General features: G+C 42.7%; 1 protein-coding gene across 2 annotated transcripts in view; it reads right to left on the minus strand.

Annotated features, from left to right (window-relative positions):
• Positions 1-1,837: 1,837 nt before the first annotated feature.
• The window catches only part of mpp1 (MAGUK p55 scaffold protein 1), a 54,018-nt gene continuing 33,961 nt past the window's right edge, over positions 1,838-21,894 (minus strand). For both annotated transcript variants that reach the window (XM_084320146.1, XM_084320147.1), the window contains exons 6-12: positions 20,011-20,207; positions 16,465-16,571; positions 15,505-15,585; positions 9,901-9,981; positions 8,610-8,812; positions 4,861-4,935; positions 1,838-2,554 (exon numbers count right to left, since the gene is read on the minus strand). In XM_084320146.1, the coding sequence (XP_084176272.1) occupies positions 2,378-2,554; positions 4,861-4,935; positions 8,610-8,812; positions 9,901-9,981; positions 15,505-15,585; positions 16,465-16,571; positions 20,011-20,207 (921 nt within the window). In that variant the 3' untranslated portion in view covers positions 1,838-2,377. The remainder of the gene's footprint in view (positions 2,555-4,860; positions 4,936-8,609; positions 8,813-9,900; positions 9,982-15,504; positions 15,586-16,464; positions 16,572-20,010; positions 20,208-21,894) is intronic.

Consider the following 21,894-nt stretch of genomic DNA (forward strand, 5'->3'; position numbering starts at 1 on the left):
GCTTCTCTTTGATGACCCTCCCGGAGCTTGGATAGGAGTAGGTCTGAGGCGGCCAGAAGACGCAGAGCGTAGGGGTCTTGAGGGTGTGTAGTTAGAGACCATTGACCGGAGGTAGGCGGGAGCGGTTCCCTTTGCCGCACGGTATGCCAGGTCGAGGGCCTTGAATGAAGCGGATTCGTGCAGCAATGGGGAGCCAGTGCAGGTCCCTAAGAAGTGGGGTGACATGGGCCGACTTCGGTAGGTTTGAGGTCAGGCGGGCCGCTGCAATAAGTGTCAGGTAAAAATAAAAATAATTTCTCACCACGCAAAGGTTAATGTATATCAAGTATATACACTAATTAATCCAGTAGGGGTGTGTTAATGTAACACAGTGGGGGGGGGGGGGGGGGGTCAGTAAGGGTCCCGAGCCTTGTCGATGAGGCTCACTGCAGAGGGGAAGAAGAGGCGAATACACTCAAACTACTGGAGCCTTGAGTCGGGTTCATTCTTCATTTTTCAGGAAAAATGTCAAATGGAATGACTTTTGCACCCGCTAACAAAGGAACGGCACTACTATCCGGATGAATTAGATTCCATCGCAGTTGGTTCCATTAGATTAGCGAATGCCTTCTTGACCGCGGCGGTGAGAGAAGAGGACCCTCTTGTCTTCACGGATGGAAAATAGTTTAAAGAGAATTTGAAGTGGATGTCAGTTCTTTGCATATTTCAGGTGAAAGGTCATACCCGTGTGTACACCTCCTACCCGTGTGTACCTCATACCCATGTACCCCTCCTACCAGTGTACCCATCATACCCGTGTGTACACCTCATACCTGTGTACCGCTCCTACCCGTGTACTCGTCATACCCGTGTACCCCTCATACCCGTGTACCCCTCATACCCGTGTACCCCTCCTACCTGTGTACCTCATACCCGTGTACCCCTCCTACCTGTGTACTCGTCATACCCGTGTACCCGTCCTACCTGTGTACCCCTCATACCCGTGTACCCGTCATACCCGTGTACCCCTCCTACCTGTGTACCTCATACCCGTGTACCCCTCATACCCGTGTACTCGTCATACCCGTGTACCCCTCCTACCTGTGTACCCCTCATACCCGTGTACCCCTCATACCTGTGTACCCCTCATACCCGTGTACCCCTCATACCCGTGTACCCCTCATACCCGTGTACCCCTCATACCTGTGTACTCGTCATACCTGTCAGAGAAGCTCTGCAGGAACCACATGATGCAAACAAGTCACATGACACGGTAACTACAAAACAAACCTGAGCATTTCTAACATTAGCTTAAAGGAAGGAGGCCGCCACAGACAGGACAGTTGCGACGGAGTGGGGGGACTTTTTATTCAGTTAAAGCCGCCTTTACTTTATTCCATGAGGTATACAGTTCTGATGAGCTGAAATAACTGAGGCTGTTGATGATGATGATGATTCGGTGAAAACAATTGCATGTAGAAGACACACCTTCCTTGTCTTTGCATTTTCGCACGTGGCCAAAACCTTTTTAAAATAAAGAAAACGTCACGACTCACCCCCTTAATAACATAACGGCACAAACGACCAAATCCACAGTGATAGTTACACATGCCTCTTACACAGTGTGCCTTTGTCTCGTAAGAGACCATGTTTACACATATAATGGAACCCTGTCGGTTTAAAGTGAGAATTTTTTCTTCACAGTTGTGGTTCATGTAATTATTTCTTGCATTGGTCAACAGCAATGGCAAACCAGCCTAGATTTACCCTGAAGAACTGGTCCTACCCGAACCGTTCGTTCAAAGGTACTCACAGTTGCACAAGGTTTTCGAACAGACAAACGTTAGGGTTTGAAAGCTTGGCATTGCTAATAAACATTTTAAATAATTTTTATAAACTGGTCAACACTGGTCAACACAGCTTTATTTCCGGCGTTGGGTGCCTGATGCGCTGTGCGCTGTGATCACCGCGCAGGCGCATCAGGCAGCTAAAGCCGCTTTGAGCCGTGTTGAGCAGTTTATAAAAAATATATAAAATGTTTATTAGCAACGCCGAGCTTTCAAACCCTAGCGTTTGTCTGTTTGAAACCCTCGTGCAACTGTGAGTACCTTTGAAAATATATATCCCCTGGTGAGCTTCTTGAGAATCCATCTTTTCACTATATTGCTTACATTTATTTGCTGGGATGCTTTTGTACAAAAAGAAAAAAAGAAGAGAAAAGAACATCTCAATGACAACAATCGCATTAAACTGAACAGTTAATCCAAACCAGAGAGACGCCCGAGGCATCGCACGCTCCGCCAAGGTCTCGCGCAGGAGGGAGTGATATTGCACTGTTTTATTCATTTATTTAACTTTTTCCGGCAAAACTAAAATCACGCTCAGCGACAGCCGGTCGTCAGTACACCCAGGACACAGGCACCCACTGTGGGGTGGACGTGGCGCGCTCGATGGCCTCCTCCACCCCCTTCACGCTGTCGTCCACGTCGTTGTTGATGAGGATCTCGTCGAAGAAGTGCCGGTACGTGGCCCGGATGGCGTCGGACTCCTTCTGGATCGCCTGCAGAGACTCCGTCTATAAAGAGGAGGACACACCGACAACAATGTTTTAGGCTATGTTCAAACCGCAGGCCTTAGAGCTCAATTCTCAAGATCTGATATTTTTTGTTTGGTTGTTCATTTACATTTAGTCATTTAGCTGAAACGCTTTTATCCAAAGCGACTTACAAGTTCTGTACGACAAGCCATCAGGAAGGGCACAACTCTATCAGCTGAGTAACAATGTTCATCAAAGTGTTGAGTGCTACAGTGTAGGTTAGTATATTAGGACAAGTGCATGACAGTAAGGTTAGTTAGGGTTAGATTATTCTTTTTTAAATTTCAGATAATGGTTGAAGAAGTGCGTCTTTAGTTGACGGCGAAAGATTGGACGGGTTTCGGCTGTCCTGACTCGGGTGGGTAGTTCGTTCCACCATTGTGGGGCAAAGACTGAGAAAAGGCGGCTTCTCCTTGATGACCCTCCCGGAGCTCGGATAGGAGTGGGTCTGAGGCGGCCAGAAGATGCAGAGTGTAGGGTTCACATTGGTTTTCTTTTATATGTGGCCAATATCAGATCCCGGTGTGAACTGGTCACTGCTCCTGAACGGACACCGCATGCGGAAATCAACAGTAAAGAAGATGGACGTGAACATGGAGGACACTGAAGTCGGTTATGATTATGTCCCATCAAGTTTTGCTTGTAGAGAAGTGTCACCCTAAATATTTATACAGTAAACTCCTCACTGTCCCTCCACTGACCACCTCCCCCACAGCTGTCTTCTATGTTTGTATTCACAGAGTGACTCCCGCCACAGAATTGTGATGAATGTCAATCTAGAGTGAAGTAAAAAAATAATCAGCCGAAAAATTACAACATGATGACTGGATTACACTAAAATGCCTTTTTCTCGTCTTTTCCTGAAATTACTCAGAATCACCCAAACCATACTCGTATTCAAAACGGTATAAAGCGGAAATGTACGGATGAAAAAACAATCTGTTTTGTGCATGTTGACTGGACGCAACTCACTGACAATCAACGGGTGTATTAGACCCATAGCTATAATATAAGATATATTTTAAGCACTCGCAAATGTCGCAGTCTAAAACTATATCCATTGAATAAAGACCTTGCGCTGAAGGGGGATCAGCGCCCCCTGGTGCTGGCGGTCAGTGTTAACGTATATATAAGTTTTTGGATAGTTTTCCCTTTTTCTCCGATTTTAATATCCTATTCAATGTCAGGGACCTGTATGTTGCCGTTAAAAGGCATACTGGGACTCCGAAGGTGCAGTACCGGCCATCATATGCATTTGATTTGAAAACGCCAATGGTTCTAGTAGAATTCACGTTGCGCCCTATAGCCAGCCTCCCAGGAATTAGCCCGGATCATTCCGAAATTATACTCATATTCACCACGGGATGACGCATGAACCATGAAACATTTATTCTTTTTTGCATCGGAGGATAGTTACTGTCAAATGACCATGGTATTGTATCCATAGCTATAATATAAAATATAGATTTAGCTCTACAAACAACGTGACGCACACAGTGAAACTATGTAATGAAAACCTGGCCCCGAATGTGTTAATGTATTTTTGTCACCAAATATTGAGCTACCGTGGGCATCTTGAGGATGTCTACTTCAGGCCGATGGTCAATTCTGTTTCTAACACGTACTAACAGCCAATGGACCTGTCTCAAACCCTGCCCTCTTTTCTTGATCCTCCAATCACAACTGTCGCTTACCTCGGACAAACTTAGCGACAGTTGTGATTGGAGGATCAAGAAAAGAGGGCAGGGTTTGAGACAGGTCCATTCACGTATTAGGTGGTGTGGCAACCCCAAGCCACCACCGGGCTTGGTGACTGAAGGGCGCCCCATATCAGGCCACCTGCCGCTAATGAGGCCATCAAGACCAGCTAGCGAATCACGACGCGATGCGTCGAGCAAATAGGGCCCAAGGAAGGACACACACGCTCACTCTCTCATATCAGGGGCGAGCAGACAGAACGGTTCAGTGGAAAAGCCCCCCCGGCAGGCAGTCTAAGTTGAAGTCAGAGAGAGAGTGAGGAGAACCGTGAAATATTTTGTTTGATTAGAAAATAAAGAGAAAGTATTATTTTGGGAAACACAACTCGTCTGTGTTGTTTTATTCTGCCACCCCTACACCTGGTATTGCCACAGTAGCTCAAGTTCTATGGTAAAGTCGGGGGCAACTGGTGTTGGGAGGCCATCAAATCATTCTAATGTGTTTGGAGAGAAAAACATGTGTTGTTTAGTTGCCAAAGTGCAACGTCACCATTAAATGTACTTTCTCCTCAGAAAAGTAAAGAGCACCTGGGCAGCCGTGTTGGTCGGTGCGATGAAAACCACCAGAGGAGCAAACTCTGCCGTTCTCAGCAGCTTCAGGGTCTGTGGGGGGAACAAGGCAATGCAGCACATTTTACATTAGATTAGAGAAACATGCACTTACCACTTACTCTGTACCATGGTGGCCTTGATGTAGCAATAAAAACAAGTAATACTATTGAAATGTTTAAATGCAGATTATAAACAGGAATTCTTGGACAAGTATAAGTTAGAGGAGCTTGAAAATAACGTGAACTAGTATTTTTGTAATAATTTATTTATCTTTTGCTGTAGTGGATAGGTATATTATTTTGTGATATCGATAGATAACTTATTACATATTAATATGATATTGTAAGGAAGGGGCAGGACCAGATACGCTTTGCTTCTTTCTGTCCCTTCTCGATCAAAACCATTGTCTTGAGCTATGTTGATTATTGCTTCCATGTCTAGGAAGATATATTTTATTTGTATTTTTTTATTTTGTTATTGCAAATTTGTGTGTTTATGGTTGAAAATGTTCAAGATAAAAAAAAATTATGACAGCCCCCCACCCCCCCCCCCCCCCATACCATATAAACTCTGAACTCTGTACCACAATGACAGCCGCCCTACCATATCAACTCGGACTCCATTGCCTATACCCTAGGCTGTTATCCATACTGTACGCACTCTGAACTCCGTTGCCTATACTCAAATTATACCTACCTACTGCTGTCTACAACTGCCCTACACTGTAATCATAATTATCATAACTACCTAACTCATACTATAGTCTACCCATATAACTCTGTATGATAGAATGTACAATAGTGCTGTATATGCTGTATATCTATTATTACCCTATATATATATATATATATATATATATATATATATATATATATATATATATATATATATATATATATCCACATCTGTCTGTACATACCTGCATATAATCCTTTTTTACATATATGTAGATACTATTATCGATCTGTACATATCCCTTACCTACTCTTACTAGTTACGCTGCTGGCCAGTATGACTTACTACCATTATGTTCTTTATACCTGTATCACTGTACATATTAATACTACAACTCTGTACATACATCTGATTAGCACTATTACTCAGTAGTACTCATTTATATATTTTATACACAGTTTAAATCACCTGTACATGGTATATTACTGTCGCACTACATTTGCACTCTGGTTGGATGCCAAACCTCTTTTTGTTGTACTGTACTTGTGCTGTATAATGACAATAAATTCTGACTATAAATAAGTGTTGTGAAGGGCCAGATTAAACTGAATATATATATGTATCGTTTGATATACTTTGTATATTATTTATATATATACACGGAATATCCCTTTACCTGCGTACAGACCAGAGTAATATTCGCTCTCCTATTGGACAGCGCCCCCAGGCGCCAACGCGCAAGCCCCCAACGGCAAGTTCAAAGACAACTGCAGGCATGTCAGAACATGCCCAGAGTCAGCGTAGTAATACGAGACAAGGACTGAGGTTGGGACTAGATATTCACTTAAGTATAAATACGGCGCAGGTGTAAACAGCAGTAACTAGTTCAAAACCTTACCCACCTTCACCACGAGTCAACGTGCAGTGAAGTGAGAAACCTTGCGTCTAAATAGAGCATTGAGAACCGCGTGCGAATAGAATGTTAAAGTGTCAGAGTTTAATGAAGTAACGTTGAGTTCGACTTAATCTAATGTGAAGTCAATAGTCGATCATTTATTGTATATTGTGCGGCCACAGTTCTTCCGTGTGTAGCATTACCCATCGGTTCGTCGTGTCTTTAGCTAGTGCACTTATCCAGGCTGTGTGGCCTAAATACGTCGCCCACACCCGAGGAGTCCTAGGCGAGAACCGTTGGACATGTACACAGGAGAATCGGCGCCGGCGATTGCAGAACCATTCCTGGTTGGATTATATTGATTTGGGACGTGACTACCGGAGAAGAGTACCGTTGATTTCCACTATCGTTTGGGATTTAACCTCGTGAGGATTACCACTCGGGCCTGCCTCGTGGAAGGGGCTGGCTAGCTGTCGTCAATGCTGTCGAGCATCTTGGATTACAACTATTGCTTTTGTCTGCTGATCAAGGGAGTACAAGCACCGACTCCTGTACCTGGAGTCTCTTTATTCCCCGTTGACTCAGACGGAGTACCCGAACATTCCTCTACCCTCCAGGCCTTACACCCCGGAGGGAACCCATTGTCTCCAGTTGGTACCGGTGTTGCCCTATATAATTGCTACTATACAACAGGTGGCGTCAGCTTAGACCCATCGTAGGATTCCTGCTATTCTTAGTGACTTATGCTCTTGACTGACTTTACGTATATTCTTCGCCATACAAGCGCGACCCTAATTCTCATTCTGTAACCTAACGTTGCCTAATAATAATAAATTACCCTCCAATAGTATTTCTGTGTCAATGCCGTGTTCTTGTGGGTGTTCACCATCTATATTTGATGTACTGTTTGGCCAGTAATTAAAGTACATAACTAGCAGTGGTTTAATCTATCACAATCTTTAATACAGTCAGGGTTTTGTAACCCCTCAGTTACAATAAGTAAAAACTCACTAAAGGATTCTTTACTTATGTGAACAATAGAACCTGGAGGTTCGATAGTTCTTCACTAGAACAGAACAAAATATTTTGGGCAATTCACACCCATTATTATATTTTATAAATTTATTTGAACATACACAGCTAAGCTAGTTTATACCGACCACTTAACGGGTGCACTGTGCTAAAGGGTTAGCATGCGCCATGACACAGGCAATACTGGACGAACAAAGATAAAACCAACAGCGATCTTCTCATCTCATAACAGTGAATAATATATCAAAAGAGATTTGTTTTTGCTAAAAGGTCTGTGTATGCCTTTGAGAGCCTTTCAAAAAATGTTCTTACTACTGTAACTTCACTGAATGATTTTGGTTGAGTGCACGGACACAGATAGTTTGTACTGTAGAGGGATCTAGGTTTAACCAGGGGTGTAAAAAGTACCCAGAAATTATACTTAACCCTTTCACTGCCACACTACAGAAGGTTAATCCTTTACTATCACACTACCGACTAGGGGTGTAAAGGTACACGTATCCGTACCGAACCGTTTCAGTGTGTACCGTACCATACCGAACGGCTGTGTAGTGTACCAAACGAATACAGCGGTATGTTAACCACTAACGACCGCCCACCGGGGTCTGTTTTTTTCACAATCTAATATAATTATTATTATATAAAAAAACGGTTACCCCGTCGGTAGTGTGTAAAGGGTTAACCTTCTGTAGTGTGGCAGTGAAAGGGTTAACCTGCTGTTGTATGGCAGTGAAAGGGTTAACCTTCTGTGTATTGTCGCAGTGAAAGGGTTAACCGTTTGGTAGCGTGGCAGTGAAAGGGTTAAGTGAAAGTATGGGTACCATCTCAAAATCATACTCAAGTAAAAGTCAGAGTATCTGGCTAAATGTAAGGAGTAAAAAGTATGTTTTTTTCCTCTGAAATGTAATTGAGTAAAAGTGCAAGTATACAAACCTAATAATACTCAAGTAAAGTACAATTACGCAAGTACTTTACACCCCTGGGTTTAACCTAGCATGTTTCCAACAGACTCACTCACTCACTCACTCACTCACTCACTCACTCACTCACTCACTCACTCACTCACGTATTTGTACTTTCAATAAGTGTCCACAAAATGGCATGAATTGTGAAGAAGGCGTACCTGTGGCTCAATATCTAGCAGAGCGATCTTGCCCTGCTCGTGGATCTGCGTGACGGTCTCGATCTTGGTGCCGAACATGTTGCCCTGGAAGCTGCCGTACTCCAGCAGCTTGTTCCCGGAGATCCACTTGGTCATGTCCTCGTCGGAGATGAAGAAGTAGTCCTGGCCGTTCTCCTCGTCCTTCCGCGGCGGCCGGGTGGTGTCTGCACGGGGACAGGGAGTCACAGCTCGGACTTAACCCTTTCACTGCCGCACTACCAAACGGTTAACCCTTCACTGCGACTATACACAGGTTAACCTTTTCACTGCCACACGACAATGGGTTAATCCTTTCACTACCACACTACAGAAGGTACATTACACCTTACTGTAAACTGTACCTAAATTGTACCTCATCCCATTTCTGCATTGTACTGTATAGTATATAGTATATTGTATGGTAACTCAGTTACTTTTCTACTCTGCATTGTACATTGTATATATGTACGGTATATATTGAACACTTTTGTCTACATACTTGACTTCTATTTTATACTTACTATACTTATTTTATACTTATCTATTTTTATCTAGCACAATCTCTGGAGCAAAACAGAAAGAAGCATTTCATATAAAAGTATTCTGTACTTCTGTATGACGACTAATAAAGAAACTTGAACTTGAAACTTGGTTAACCCTTTCACTACCACACTACAGACGGTTAACCCTTTCACTACCACACTACAGAAGGTTAACCCTTTCACTACCACACTACAGAACACTACAGACGGTTAACCCTTTCACTACCACACTACAGAAGGTTAACCCTTTCACTACCACACTACAGACGGTTAACCCTTGGTGGTAGTGAAAGGTTAACCTTCTGTAGTGTGGTAGTGAAAGGGTTAACCGTCTGTAGTGTGGTAGTGAAAGGGTTAACCGTCTGTAGTGTGGTAGTGAAAGGGTTAACACAGCAAAGGACACTTCTGGTATGTTGCAAAAAATAAATTCTAATAATTTGGGCGGCGGGACCATGTGGCCAACCTCTTGGAAGTGGCCAATGGCATGAGTGAATGGGATGTGGACGAGGCCACTGACATCGTGAGTAACGTATCACGTGGATATTATTATTCACAGGAGGCGGGACTTCCTCTGCAACTTCCAATCAGCTTGCGGTTAAGTTATTTCCCCACACAAGGAAAGTGAACATGGGGCTTCTGGTCATCTCAAAAAGCACAGAGGGAGGCTCCCTGAGAAAACCTTTCATTTCTAACCTTAAACCTTAACCGGCCAAGATGATGACACAACATACGTGCTGCAGGGTAGGCAAACTTCTCGGGGTATCTGGTGAGCAGGGCGTTTTTGATGTGGCTCCTTCCCACACCTGGTGCACCTAAAAACAGGAAATCATATTTCAGAAATGCAGGGTTCCCACAGACATTGCAAAATGAAATTCAAGGACTTTTAAATACTTTTCCAGGCACTATTTTTCATTTTCAAGGATGTCACTCGAAGAATACAATTAACTTTTAAATGCTGGTTTTTTAAGCATCTTCTTGGCCTGCTTGCCAGCTAGAGCATCACACGTGAAGAAATGAGGAAAAGCAGTTGGGAGTGCGTGAGACAGCGACTCGTCAGATTTTTATAACAGAACAAAAAAAGAAAATTTCTTGATTCTGAACAATATGATCATGGATGAACAAAACATTCAATGCGAATGGTTGATTTGAATTTCAAGGACTTTTTAACCCTTTATCTGCCAGGGATTATTCTGATCTTATACCGTCCTCTGCCAGCTCTATTTGTCTATGGAGATGTTCCCCTTCTTTGCAGGGCTATAACTTTTTAAATTGTATTGCTAAATTGACATTACTATGGCCCATTCAACATCAAGTATCTATCGTTTAGGATGTAGCAACGTTCTACTTTTTCATTCACACATTCATACTAAAATATGGTCTAAAGTATAAATATGTTTTTATCGTTTTCTGCAGCATTCCATAGAACGTGAGTTATAGCCACAAATACATATATTAGATCATCAAATGTAGTTTGATACCGATTGACGTCAGATAAAAAATGTCAAATGTACAAGGTCCTAAACGTCATGCCTCATCATCTGCTGGTGACCGGAGGGGGGGGGGGGGGGGGGGGTTTATAAGTCCGTGGCCGACGTTAAATGATTCATGTAGTATGGGCGATATATATATCAGAGCAGATTATACGGTTAATAATAGGGGTGGGACGATACATCGATCCAGATCGATACATCGATGTAATTATCAACAATCGAATCGGATCGATGCGATGAATGAATGAATGAATGAAAACTTTATTTAACAGATTGCAGAATGGGTACAATACAGTACGGCTCAATACATACAATTGTTAAGGGGATGCAGACCTGAGAAAGACGTTTGTCTTGTTTCCATCAGGGTCCCCCATTTTCAATTCATATAGACATATATGACATACATGACATACATCTACTGCTACATCTATACATTTATGACATACCAGATTTGCAAATACAGTACTTTTTGTGATACAGAAGGAGTCAAGAAAAGGGAGTATATACATTTGACGTAGAAACTGTACATTGGAGGAGGTTGGGTGGGGGGGGTTGGGTACATTGGGATATTGACAACCATACTGGGTAATTTACATTGGAGGTGGTTGGGGGGGGGGGGGGGGCGGGGGGCACACTGTATAAACAAGTAACACTGTACATTGAGGGGGGGGGGGGAGGAGACACTGTACAAACAAACACAATTGTACATTGAACTATTGACAAAACCATACTAGGTAAATGACTGTACATTGGAGGGGGTTGGGTTAGGATATTTACAGGGGCCAGTGTTGAATTGCAGTCTCCCGTAGGTGTCCCTTGAGAGAGGTTTTGAAAGTGGGTAGTGATCCACATTCCTTTACAGCTTTGGGTAGGGCGTTCCACATTGATGTGGCATAATTGCGAAACGTGTTTAGTCCCTTATTTGAGCCGAATCTGGGTTTAACATGATTTGTGGAGCTCCCTCTGGTGTTGTGATCGTGGTATTCACTGACCTTTGGGAAGTATTTTGACATGTACATGGGTACCTTGGTCGTGTAGTGTATCTTGTAGACCAGGCCCATTGCAAGTTGTTGTACTCTGTCGTCTACTCTAAGCCATCCTAGGTTGTCAAAGTGGGCAGGGGTGAGGTGGGTTCTAGGAGTAAGGTCAAGCAGTAGTCTGACCAGTTTGTTTTGAGATGTTTGTAATTTTGTTTTTAGCGCCTTTGAGGTGCTTTGGTACCATGAGGTGCAAGCATAGTCGTAGTACCCCTGAATGAGTGCTCCTGCCAGAGTCTTCAGGGTGTTCTTGTTTACCAGAGAGGAGATCCGGTACAAGAATCGAGTTCGTTGGTTGACTTTTTTTATTACATTGGATGCCATTTTGTCACAGGAGAGATTAGCCTCTAGGATGGAACCCAGGTAGGTAATTTCATCTTTCCTTGTGACAATATTGTCACCCACTGTAACTGAGAAGCCGTCGGTCTTGCTGAGTTTGTTATTTGAACCGAAGAGAATGGACTCTGTTTTGCCCATGTGTAATGATAGTTTGTTATCAGCGAGCCATATGCAGATTCTGCCTAGTTCCGAGCTGAGGGTTTTTTCAACCTGTAACTTGTTCTTGTCAGAGACCAGCAGGGCTGAGTCGTCCGCAAACAGGAACAAGTTGCAGTCACAAGCTGACGACATGTCATTTGCATAAATTAGGAACAGTAGCGGTCCTAGTATGCTTCCTTGTGGAACACCACAGCTCACTGTGAGGGGGGGGGATAGAGTACCGTTTACCTCCACCATCTGTTCCCTCCCCTCAAGGTAGGATTGCATCCAGCTCACTGATAGACTATCAAAACCAATTGCTTTTAGCTTGTCAATCAGAATGGAGTGATTGACCGTGTCAAAGGCCTTTTGTAGGTCCAGCATGACCATGCCGCAGTATTTGCCTGCGTCCACCTCTTGTTTGATGTGGTCATTCAAATAGAGAAGGCATGTGTCAGTGGAGTGGGATGTTCTGAAGCCAGATTGGAATTCGTAGATTAGATTTTTTTCCGCTAGGTACTTTTCGACCTGTTCGTAGACTATTTTTTCCATGACTTTCGGGATGGAGGTGAGAATAGAAACAGGGCGGTAGTTGCCTGGGTCTAATTTGTAATAAGATCGATTCATATCGATACTCTTATTTTGAAAATCCTGTGGAGAGTCTCATATCCGCCCAAGAACAGCAGTAGCTCCGTGTGTGTAGATGTTACAGCATAGCATTCTCCCTTTCTGTGTGTGTGCGCGCGTCTTTGGAAAGACCAGATGAGGTCAGAGGAGTTTGATGTTTAAATGTTATTTTAAACATAAACAATATAATACATAATAAATGTAGGCCTATACATGATCATGCAACATCAACAAATTGTTGTAGGAACGGTTTGGGAGAGGGAGGTTGTGAGTTTTGAGTTCCAAAAAATTTAGCTTAAAGTTTAAAGCTCAATATATAAAAACGTGGCACTTTACAGTGAACAGGAGGTCTATTTGTATTAAAAACAATAGATTGATTTTCCTTTAAATGTCTGGAAGAGCTCAAAAATACAAATGTCAAATGATATTTTCATTACCTTTTTTTTGTTGATCTAAATGTTACTGATTGTGTTAAATGGGCATATGATATCATCTCATATCGATTGCAGGCACCTGAATCTAATCGTATCGTATTGTATCGTGAGAGACTTTGTGATATCGGCAAATATCGTATCGTTGTCCAAAGAATCGATATCGTATCGTATCATGATGAAACTGGTGATTCCCACCCCTAGTTAATAATAATCAAAAACGCTGAAACTCACCGCGGCTTCCTCTGACCGTTGGGTGATCAGCGTGGAGCAGAAAGATCGCTATTATGGGATGTTGATATATGGTATATGCGATCCATTTCCAGGTTGTATAATACTATATGCGTCCAAATCATGTTGTTTATCGAGTTATTTGCAACCGATCGATGTCCAGTGTATCAAGTTGGAGTCCCGATAGCGAGTGCCCGGACGAAATATAGGCGAGCACCACTTCCGGCGCGTCACTTCCGGTTTTGGCAATTCGCCGATCGGCCACCAGATGGCGGTCTTGAACCGTTGGAGAGTTGAGAGGAGATCTACAGGAGATCTCAAGTCTCCGTGGGTGAAATATGATTGCCATGACAGATTTTTTAAATATTGATCTCAAAGATGCTGTACGACGTCATTGGCAGATTACGCATGGCGGAGAATGACGTGTTAAGTCGTCCTTGGCGATTAAAGGGTTAAGCACCTTGTTAAAAAATTAGCTGTTTTCAAGGAATTCCGGGCCTTGACTTTTTTTTTGTAAAAAATCAAGCACTTTAAGCACTTCAAGGACCTTGTGTGAACCCTGGAGATGACAATTACGTACAGTATTGTAAACAGGGTTCCCACAGACAGTGAACAATTAAATTAAAGGACTTTCAATTTATTTTCCAATTTCGGCCCTCACCGACGCTCCATGCGGCCCCAGGCCAATATTAAATCTTTTTTTATTTTTATTTTTTAGCATTCGACTAAGAGGTCGGCAGTCGACTATGGCTCCTTTCGATCGATTAGTTGACTATTCGACTAATAGGGGTCAGCCCTAGTGTGGACATATTCAACACTGTTGAAAGTGCCGTGCAGCAATATGGGGGGTTTGATAAACTGTCCGCTGTTGTTACCGATGGAGCACCCGCAATGAAAGGAAAACACACAGGATTCGCCGGGCTTCTAAGGCAGAGTGGCGTTGAGTGTCCAATGCTGCACTGCATTATACATCAGGTAAGTTCGCTAACATAATTTCCATCTATTGTGGGTCACTAATGATCCGGGGGGTGCAGTGGTCATGCCACGCAGTACCACGCCGTCCCAGCACTTTTCTGAGCAGAAGTACGCGCACGGATGTTATTTCATCTGATGCAGATCGCATGCACAAACATAGAAGTTGACATTCCTTCTATTGTGCGCCAACAGGAGAGAAGTGTCTCATTAAAGACAGAACCATTATTGACCCACTGTGGGGGAGGGTGAATGTCATGCCAGTTTGATAAAGGGTCAATGGGAGGCACTCAGGAATGTTTTGTTTAGTAGCAGGATAAAAGTTTATACATTTAACAAAATCATTTATTATTGCACTTTTGATTTACTGTTGTAGTGAAATGCAGCAGGAATGCGGCTTTGTGTTTGTTGAGCAGTGGGCTTTAAGTTCATACATTTATTTTAATAGAAGCCTTAATTTCATTTTTGTATATATTTGGGTTACACAGCAATACTTTCAAATTCAGCTGTATTTATAAATTCATAAAGTTGAAATTAAGCATTACTAAATGCGTTTGAAATGGAATAAAAACAAAGTTACAACAAATTATAATAGTTTATTTATCACATCTGTGACTATTATGGGCTATTTGAGTGAGGGGGTACTACTGGCGGGACTGCCGATAAACAATGCGGCCCCCCAGATTGAGTGTGGACATTTAGTGGCTCTCACCATATACAAAGTTGCCCACCCCTGCTTTAAATAAAAAAATGCAATTTCTTGATTCAGAACAATTTGATCATGAATGGACAACATTTTCAATGCAAATGAATTATTAGAATTTCAAGCACCTTGTTAAAAAAATTGGCTGTTTAAGAAATCCCAGACCTTGACTTTTTTGGTAAAAAAATCAAGCACTTTAAGCACTTCAAGGACCTTGTGCGAACCCTGGGTAAACCACACTCGGATAAGGCTGAACCCTTTCACTGCGACAAAACACAGAAGGTTAACCCTTTCAATTAAGTGAAAGGAACTGGGTAACATGAACTCGATGCTGCTGATGACTCACAGGCTGCGAGGAGCTTCTTACCAATGAGTATCAGGGTTTTTCTGGTGAAGGCAGGGAGTCCGACCACCTCCTCGTAGGAAATCACATCCAGCTGGTCAAAAACTGCCAAGAGACGAGAGTATAATGCGTTAGACCAGGTCCAGACTGAAGTGTACAACACATTTAGGCGAGCGAGCGAGTGACCGACACCTATTCCACTCAGCGGGGAGGCTGCAGAGCTTTGGGCTGGGAGTTTAGCTACCGTCTGACCCAGTGGGTGGGATGTGTTCTGAGATGTGAGAATGAGGATCCATGGTTTTGCAGATACAAGACACGTACATGAAGGAACATAATAAGAGTCGGCTCAAGTTGAAACAACCTGGGAACGTTTTAAATTGTTGATGTGTAATGTGTTCGAATTAAAAACCGGAAGGCAGTTAGACACATACATAAAAACAGGTGCCGGCCCACCCCAAGAGTTTTTATTATTCATACTATGTATGTGTGTATGTATGTACCATATATGTATATAAAATGTCTAGAGAAACTATATAGGGTAACTAACCTACAGTTTTGGCAAATATTAATAAGGTATTATTAAAAAAAAAATGTTAACCAATACATTTTTTACAATAAAACGAGCAGTTAGTAAAGTATGAATTAGTACAGTTAATATAGTATGATCTGATGATGAGTAAAAAGGGGTGGGATTAAATAAGTCTATGCTTCTTCCCACTCCTTTTCAAATATGTAAATTACCACTTTTGTGTTTTCTTTTGTATTTTATTTAATTATTTTTATTATTTATTTTGTATATATACATTTATTATACATTTATTATTTGAATGGGCTTAACCCTTTCACTGCCACACACGACAGAAGGTTAACCCTTTACTATCCGCGGAGCTAATGATGCTAATGATGGAGCATCACCGTCGGTTGTGTGATAGTAAAGGGCATATTTGAAATAAACTTCAATCAAATCAAAATCAGACTACTCACTGGAGCTGTGTTTAGCCAGGTACTTGTCTTTGCACTTCTTCTTCTTGCCAAAGGGGCTGCAGGACTGGGTGCCCTGCTTGACCCCCCTGCTTTTACTGGCTTCCCTCCTGCAGGGAACACAGAGTGAGGCTTTTACTGGCTTCCCTCCTGCAGGGAACACAGAGTGAGGCTTTTACTGGCTTCCCTCCTGCAGGGAACACAGAGTGAGGCTTTTACTGGCTTCCCTCCTGCAGGGAACACAGAGTGAGGCTTTTACTGGCTTCCCTCCTGCAGGGAACACAGAGTGGGGCTTTTACTGGCTTCCCTCCTGCAGGGAACACAGGGTGAGGCTTTTACTGGCTTCCCTCCTGCAGGGAACACAGAGTGAGGCTTTTACTGGCTTCCCTCCTGCAGGGAACACAGAGTGAGGCTTTTACTGGCTTCCCTCCTGCAGGGAACACAGAGTGAGGCTTTTACTGGCTTCCCTCCTGCAGGGAACACAGAGTGAGGCTTTTACTGGCTTCCCTCCTGCAGGGAACACAGGGTGAGGCTTTTACTGGCTTCCCTCCTGCAGGGAACACAGAGTGAGGCTTTTACTGGCTTCCCTCCTGCAGGGAACACAGAGTGAGGCTTTTACTGGCTTCCCTCCTGCAGGGAACACAGAGTGAGGCTTTTACTGGCTTCCCTCCTGCAGGGAACACAGAGTGAGGCTTTTACTGGCTTCCCTCCTGCAGGGAACACAGGGTGAGGCTTTTACTGGCTTCCCTCCTGCAGGGAACACAGGGTGAGGCTTTTTTACTGGCTTCCCTCCTGCAGGGAACACAGGGTGAGGCTTTTACTGGCTTCCCTCCTGCAGGGAACACAGGGTTAACTTCATTTGGGCACAAAATACACCCCGAATCAAACACGATTAGCACCACATGAGTTAATTATATTGTATACACTAGGGCTGCACAATTAAATCGGAAAACATTCGCGATCTCAATTCATAGACCTATGCAATCTCATTTCTAAATTATGATGATTTTCTTTTAATAATCTTAAATTTTTTAAATAATCTTTATAATTTTACTTTTTACTTAACTTTTTTAAATGATGACGAAAAATAAGAATCGTGTGTGAGAGAATCGTGATCTCAATTCTTAGAGAAAAATCGTGATTCACATTTTAGCAAGAATCGTGCAGCCCTAGTATACACTGTATATTTTTCTCATATTTTGATATCGAGATAACATTGTATTGCCTATATTTATGTCTTTCATCCATTATCCTACCCGAAGAGCTTTAAGCTGAAGTTTTGGGGACAGTAAAACCCCACTTCATTACAAATGCTCAGAATATGTTTCTTAATAACTCCAAAACAGATCCATGGAATGACTGTTAGACACCATGCTGACCGCCGTTAGCGTTAGAAGATGCTTCTGTAAGACTTTGTGAAGCCTGTGTCTATAATGCATTATAAACACTCATAATGCGTTATAATCTGCTTATAATGCTGTATAATTATAGTTGTAAGCACTCATACATATTCATAATGCTATATATGAATAATCACAAGACATTATACAAACATTTTATAATGACTTGTTATAAGGTGGTCACTCACGGACATTCTTTTTTGCAAGGATCATAGCGTATTATATTTCTCATATTAATTCAGTTTGACTGATATGATCTGATCCTGCGACCATGTACTGTACATGTCTGTCTGTGTTCTTCTTGTTATGTATGTTTGCTGTGTTTTTTTGGAGCTCCTATTTATCTGCTGTAACATGAATTGCCCAGTTTGGGACGCCTATATTCGAATACCAACCGTTTTGTGTGTTTTGCTAATCTGATTGGCACACTGACGTTTCTGGTCATGTGACATGTGCACCAATCGTGTGACGGCAAGTTATTTCGACGGTTAAGCTTAGGCGCTCTTTCGAAGTTGGTTAAGGTTAGAGTTTGTCTTAGAGCAGGGCGATAGAACACCAGCCCTGATTCCAAACTCTAACCTTAACCAACTTCGAAAGAGTCGCCTAAGCTTAACCAGTGAGAAACTAGGCGTTAGGTAGTTTGCAGGCTGTTCGACGCGGAAATGGGCAAAGACACAGCTCGTCACGCGATTGGGCGCACATGTCACATGACCAGAAACGTCAGTGGCCAATCAGATTCGCAAAACGCACAAAACGGTTGGTATTCGAATAGACACGTTTGGGACATACCAATAAACTTGACCATTAATGGGAAATTACCTCCTTATCTCACATCTCTACTAGTGTGGAACTCTAGGCCCTCTATGACACGCTCACATTACTGGCTCACACTGGAGGTTCCCCATACAGACCCAACTTAAAACTACCTATAACACAGGGGACGTCTAGAGGCTCACCTGCAGGCCTGCCTGCAACAAGTCTACTAACTGTTTTTGACTTTTAACTTTTGACTAAAAACAGTATAGTCTTTCAGGTGTTTCACGCGTTGGTCTTCATCTGGGATGCAAGTCAAGTCAAGTAAGTAAGTAATTTATTTATATAGCACGTTTAAAAGCCCAAGAGCCAACCAAAGTGCTGTACAATCAGAGCTTAAAATCAATGTCCTAATATAAAATACACAAATACAAAAATATAAAAAGGCACAGCAGGACAAGACAGTACATTCAGAGAGTAGGACAGTAAGACAACACACGAATAGGGGAACACAAAGTACAGTAGCACACAGGGGACAGAGGAGCATAATAAGAGATACAAGAGGGAGGGGGCAGGATAAAATTACATGGGAGTGTGTGAGTTAGGGTGTGGGAGAATCAGGGTTTATTGAAGGCCAGGGAATAGAAGTGGGTTTTTAGACGGGCCTTAAATGTCTCCAGTGAGGGGGCAGATCGGATCTCCAGGGGAAGCTGGTTCCATAGCTTGGGGGTGTCCGGTGCAGTGTCCGGTGGCGCGCGGCGTGGGGGGGAGGGGAACACGGGGGGTAGGTGGCCTTCCCGTCGTCGTGCTGCATGGTGGTGTGGGGGCGCCACACGGGCCGCTTGTGTTGTCCTTCGATCATGAAGCGCTTCATCTTGGATGGGGATGTGGTGGGGGTTGATGTGTGGGGCGTTTGTTTGGGGGACTGGCTGTTCCGGGGGGGGTTCACGTGCCTTCGAGCGACACTGTACTACTTTTATGCCTATTCTTATGTCTGCACGTTCTACGTTGCACTACTTTTATGCCTATTCTTATGTCTGCACTTTATGCATTGTTTTTATTCTGTCAAATGTATCCAAATTTTATGCCTATGTTAATTTTATGCCATTTGCTGTGGGGGCACTTTGGGCCGCGGTCCATGTGTGAAAGGTGCTATATTAGGTAAGAGTTATTATTATTATTATTATTATTATTATTATTATTATTATTATATTGTAAAGAAATGTATACATTGAAATGTCCAAGTCTCGACGACATTGAAAACGAGGGTGACCTCAATTGTCCTTTTCGAGAATAAATAAAGGTTTGAAATGAACGAATGAAGTGAAAATGCAACATCTGAATACAGGAAACGGGTGTGGAAATAGTGTGTCGGAAAGGGAATGCACAGTAGTACCATTCTTGGAGTTCTGGGGACGGTATGAGTCCGGCGAAATCAGCGGCACAACTCTCCACTCGGCCTTGCCACCAGTTGGGATCCTGCTTGTTGATAATCTGAATGATGTCTCCGGTTTGGAACTTCAAGCCCGCCTCCTTGCACGGGATGAGGTCATCCTTAGCCGGATCATAGTCGAACTGAGCCCTCATGTACATCTGCGGGGGGGGGGGGGAACAGCCAAAGGAAGGTTCACATGTGATCTCTATATTAATGCTACACCCCTGGGGCCTCATGTATAAACAATGGTCCTCATTCTACAACACGTTCGTAAGTACCTGCGTAAATAGCTCGGTAAGAATGTCGTACTAACAAATTTACAATCCTCCTCCTCCGGCTTCCGTAAAGTGGCAAAAATCTTCACAGCTGGGTTCCCATGAATGAAAAAACGTCACTCATTCTTAAACGGCAAAGCGTGTTCTCATACACCTGAATTTGCATAGACACGCCCCCTGCCAGCTCCTTATAAGGCGAAGGAGGCGTGTGCAAAACGGTGAGGGTCGTGTGCAAAACGGCAGCGGGTGGGCATCTGACTGCACCATGCTGACCCATTCAACATTTAAAATGAGATTAGATTAAAATGTATTGTTATTATACAGCACAGTTACAATACACCATCCAACCAGAGTCAAATAGTAACATACAATGCACAGGTGATGAAACCTAGACATCTCATTTAGTAATGTCAATACTGAACGATACGCAGTCGTTCAGTATTGAAATGACTAAATGAGATGTCATGCTAATATCTCATGTTCTGCAGTAGGACTTACTACTATAATACCTAATAAAACAAGTCATTCGAATAATAGAAGAGTGCTGGAACGATTCATTTTGCACATATACGTATGTAGTATCGGCAATCCCCAATGACTTGTCCCAGAGAAAGGTGTTGAAACCACGGGGCGCAAACCGGTCTGTCCGACTTACGACTGCCTTTTCGAGTTCATAAATCCTACAACGAATTCACAATACGAAGCCGTTCGAGAATGCCGAATAAGTATGTAAATCGAGTTACGAAGGAATTCCTTGGTAACTTTCACGAATGTCCGTTCGAGAATGAGGACCAATGTGTACAAAGACAAAACACCTTTTTGTTCTGGACTCGTCTCTCTAAAAAAAGGTTTACATGTATATTTATAGACATTTCTACTGGGGAATCAACACTAAATGTTATACATGAAACCACTGGATGAGAACTTAGAAATAGAAATATGAAGCCCACCTCTAACCCAGGGAGATGTTGAGATTACTTGACGACTTGTTATGAATTGAAAAGTCTTTCTCTGGTCTGCATCCCCTTAACAATTGTGTGTATTGAGCCGTACTGTATTGTAGCCATTCTGCAATCTGGTAATACAATTTTAGATCAATCAATCAAAACGCAGGTTCACTCTAGACACATTAGTCAAAATGGGACCTGAAGGGAGAACTGGTGGCCCATACCATTGCCTTTTCGCCCCATCATCTGCAGTACAATGTAGCTCCTTTGTTTTTGTTGTTTTAATATATCTTACACAATGTAGCATACTTACATGATGATATATAGCAGCTTGAATTAAAATATCAGTTTTTCAATGAATGTTAATTTAATAACATAACACTTCATGTTATTACTTTCCATGTTATTACCATGATTTTGGAAAGTTCAATTGTTACAGTGAAAAGCTATCTCCCCCAATGCTAAAATCCATGGAACATTTGAGATGGCCTAAAGCTGACCGTTTCAATGTCCTACCTAGACATGCTACCTATATAGAAAGTTCCCTTGCATTTGAGACATAGCCATTGTCTCTAATCTTTTGTTTTTGTTTTTATCCACTTTTTCTCCTTATTTTTCTATTT

Source organism: Notolepis coatsorum, assembly GCF_963971535.1.
Source record: "Notolepis coatsorum genome assembly, chromosome: 8".
Taxonomy (NCBI): Eukaryota; Metazoa; Chordata; class Actinopteri; order Aulopiformes; family Paralepididae; genus Notolepis; species Notolepis coatsorum.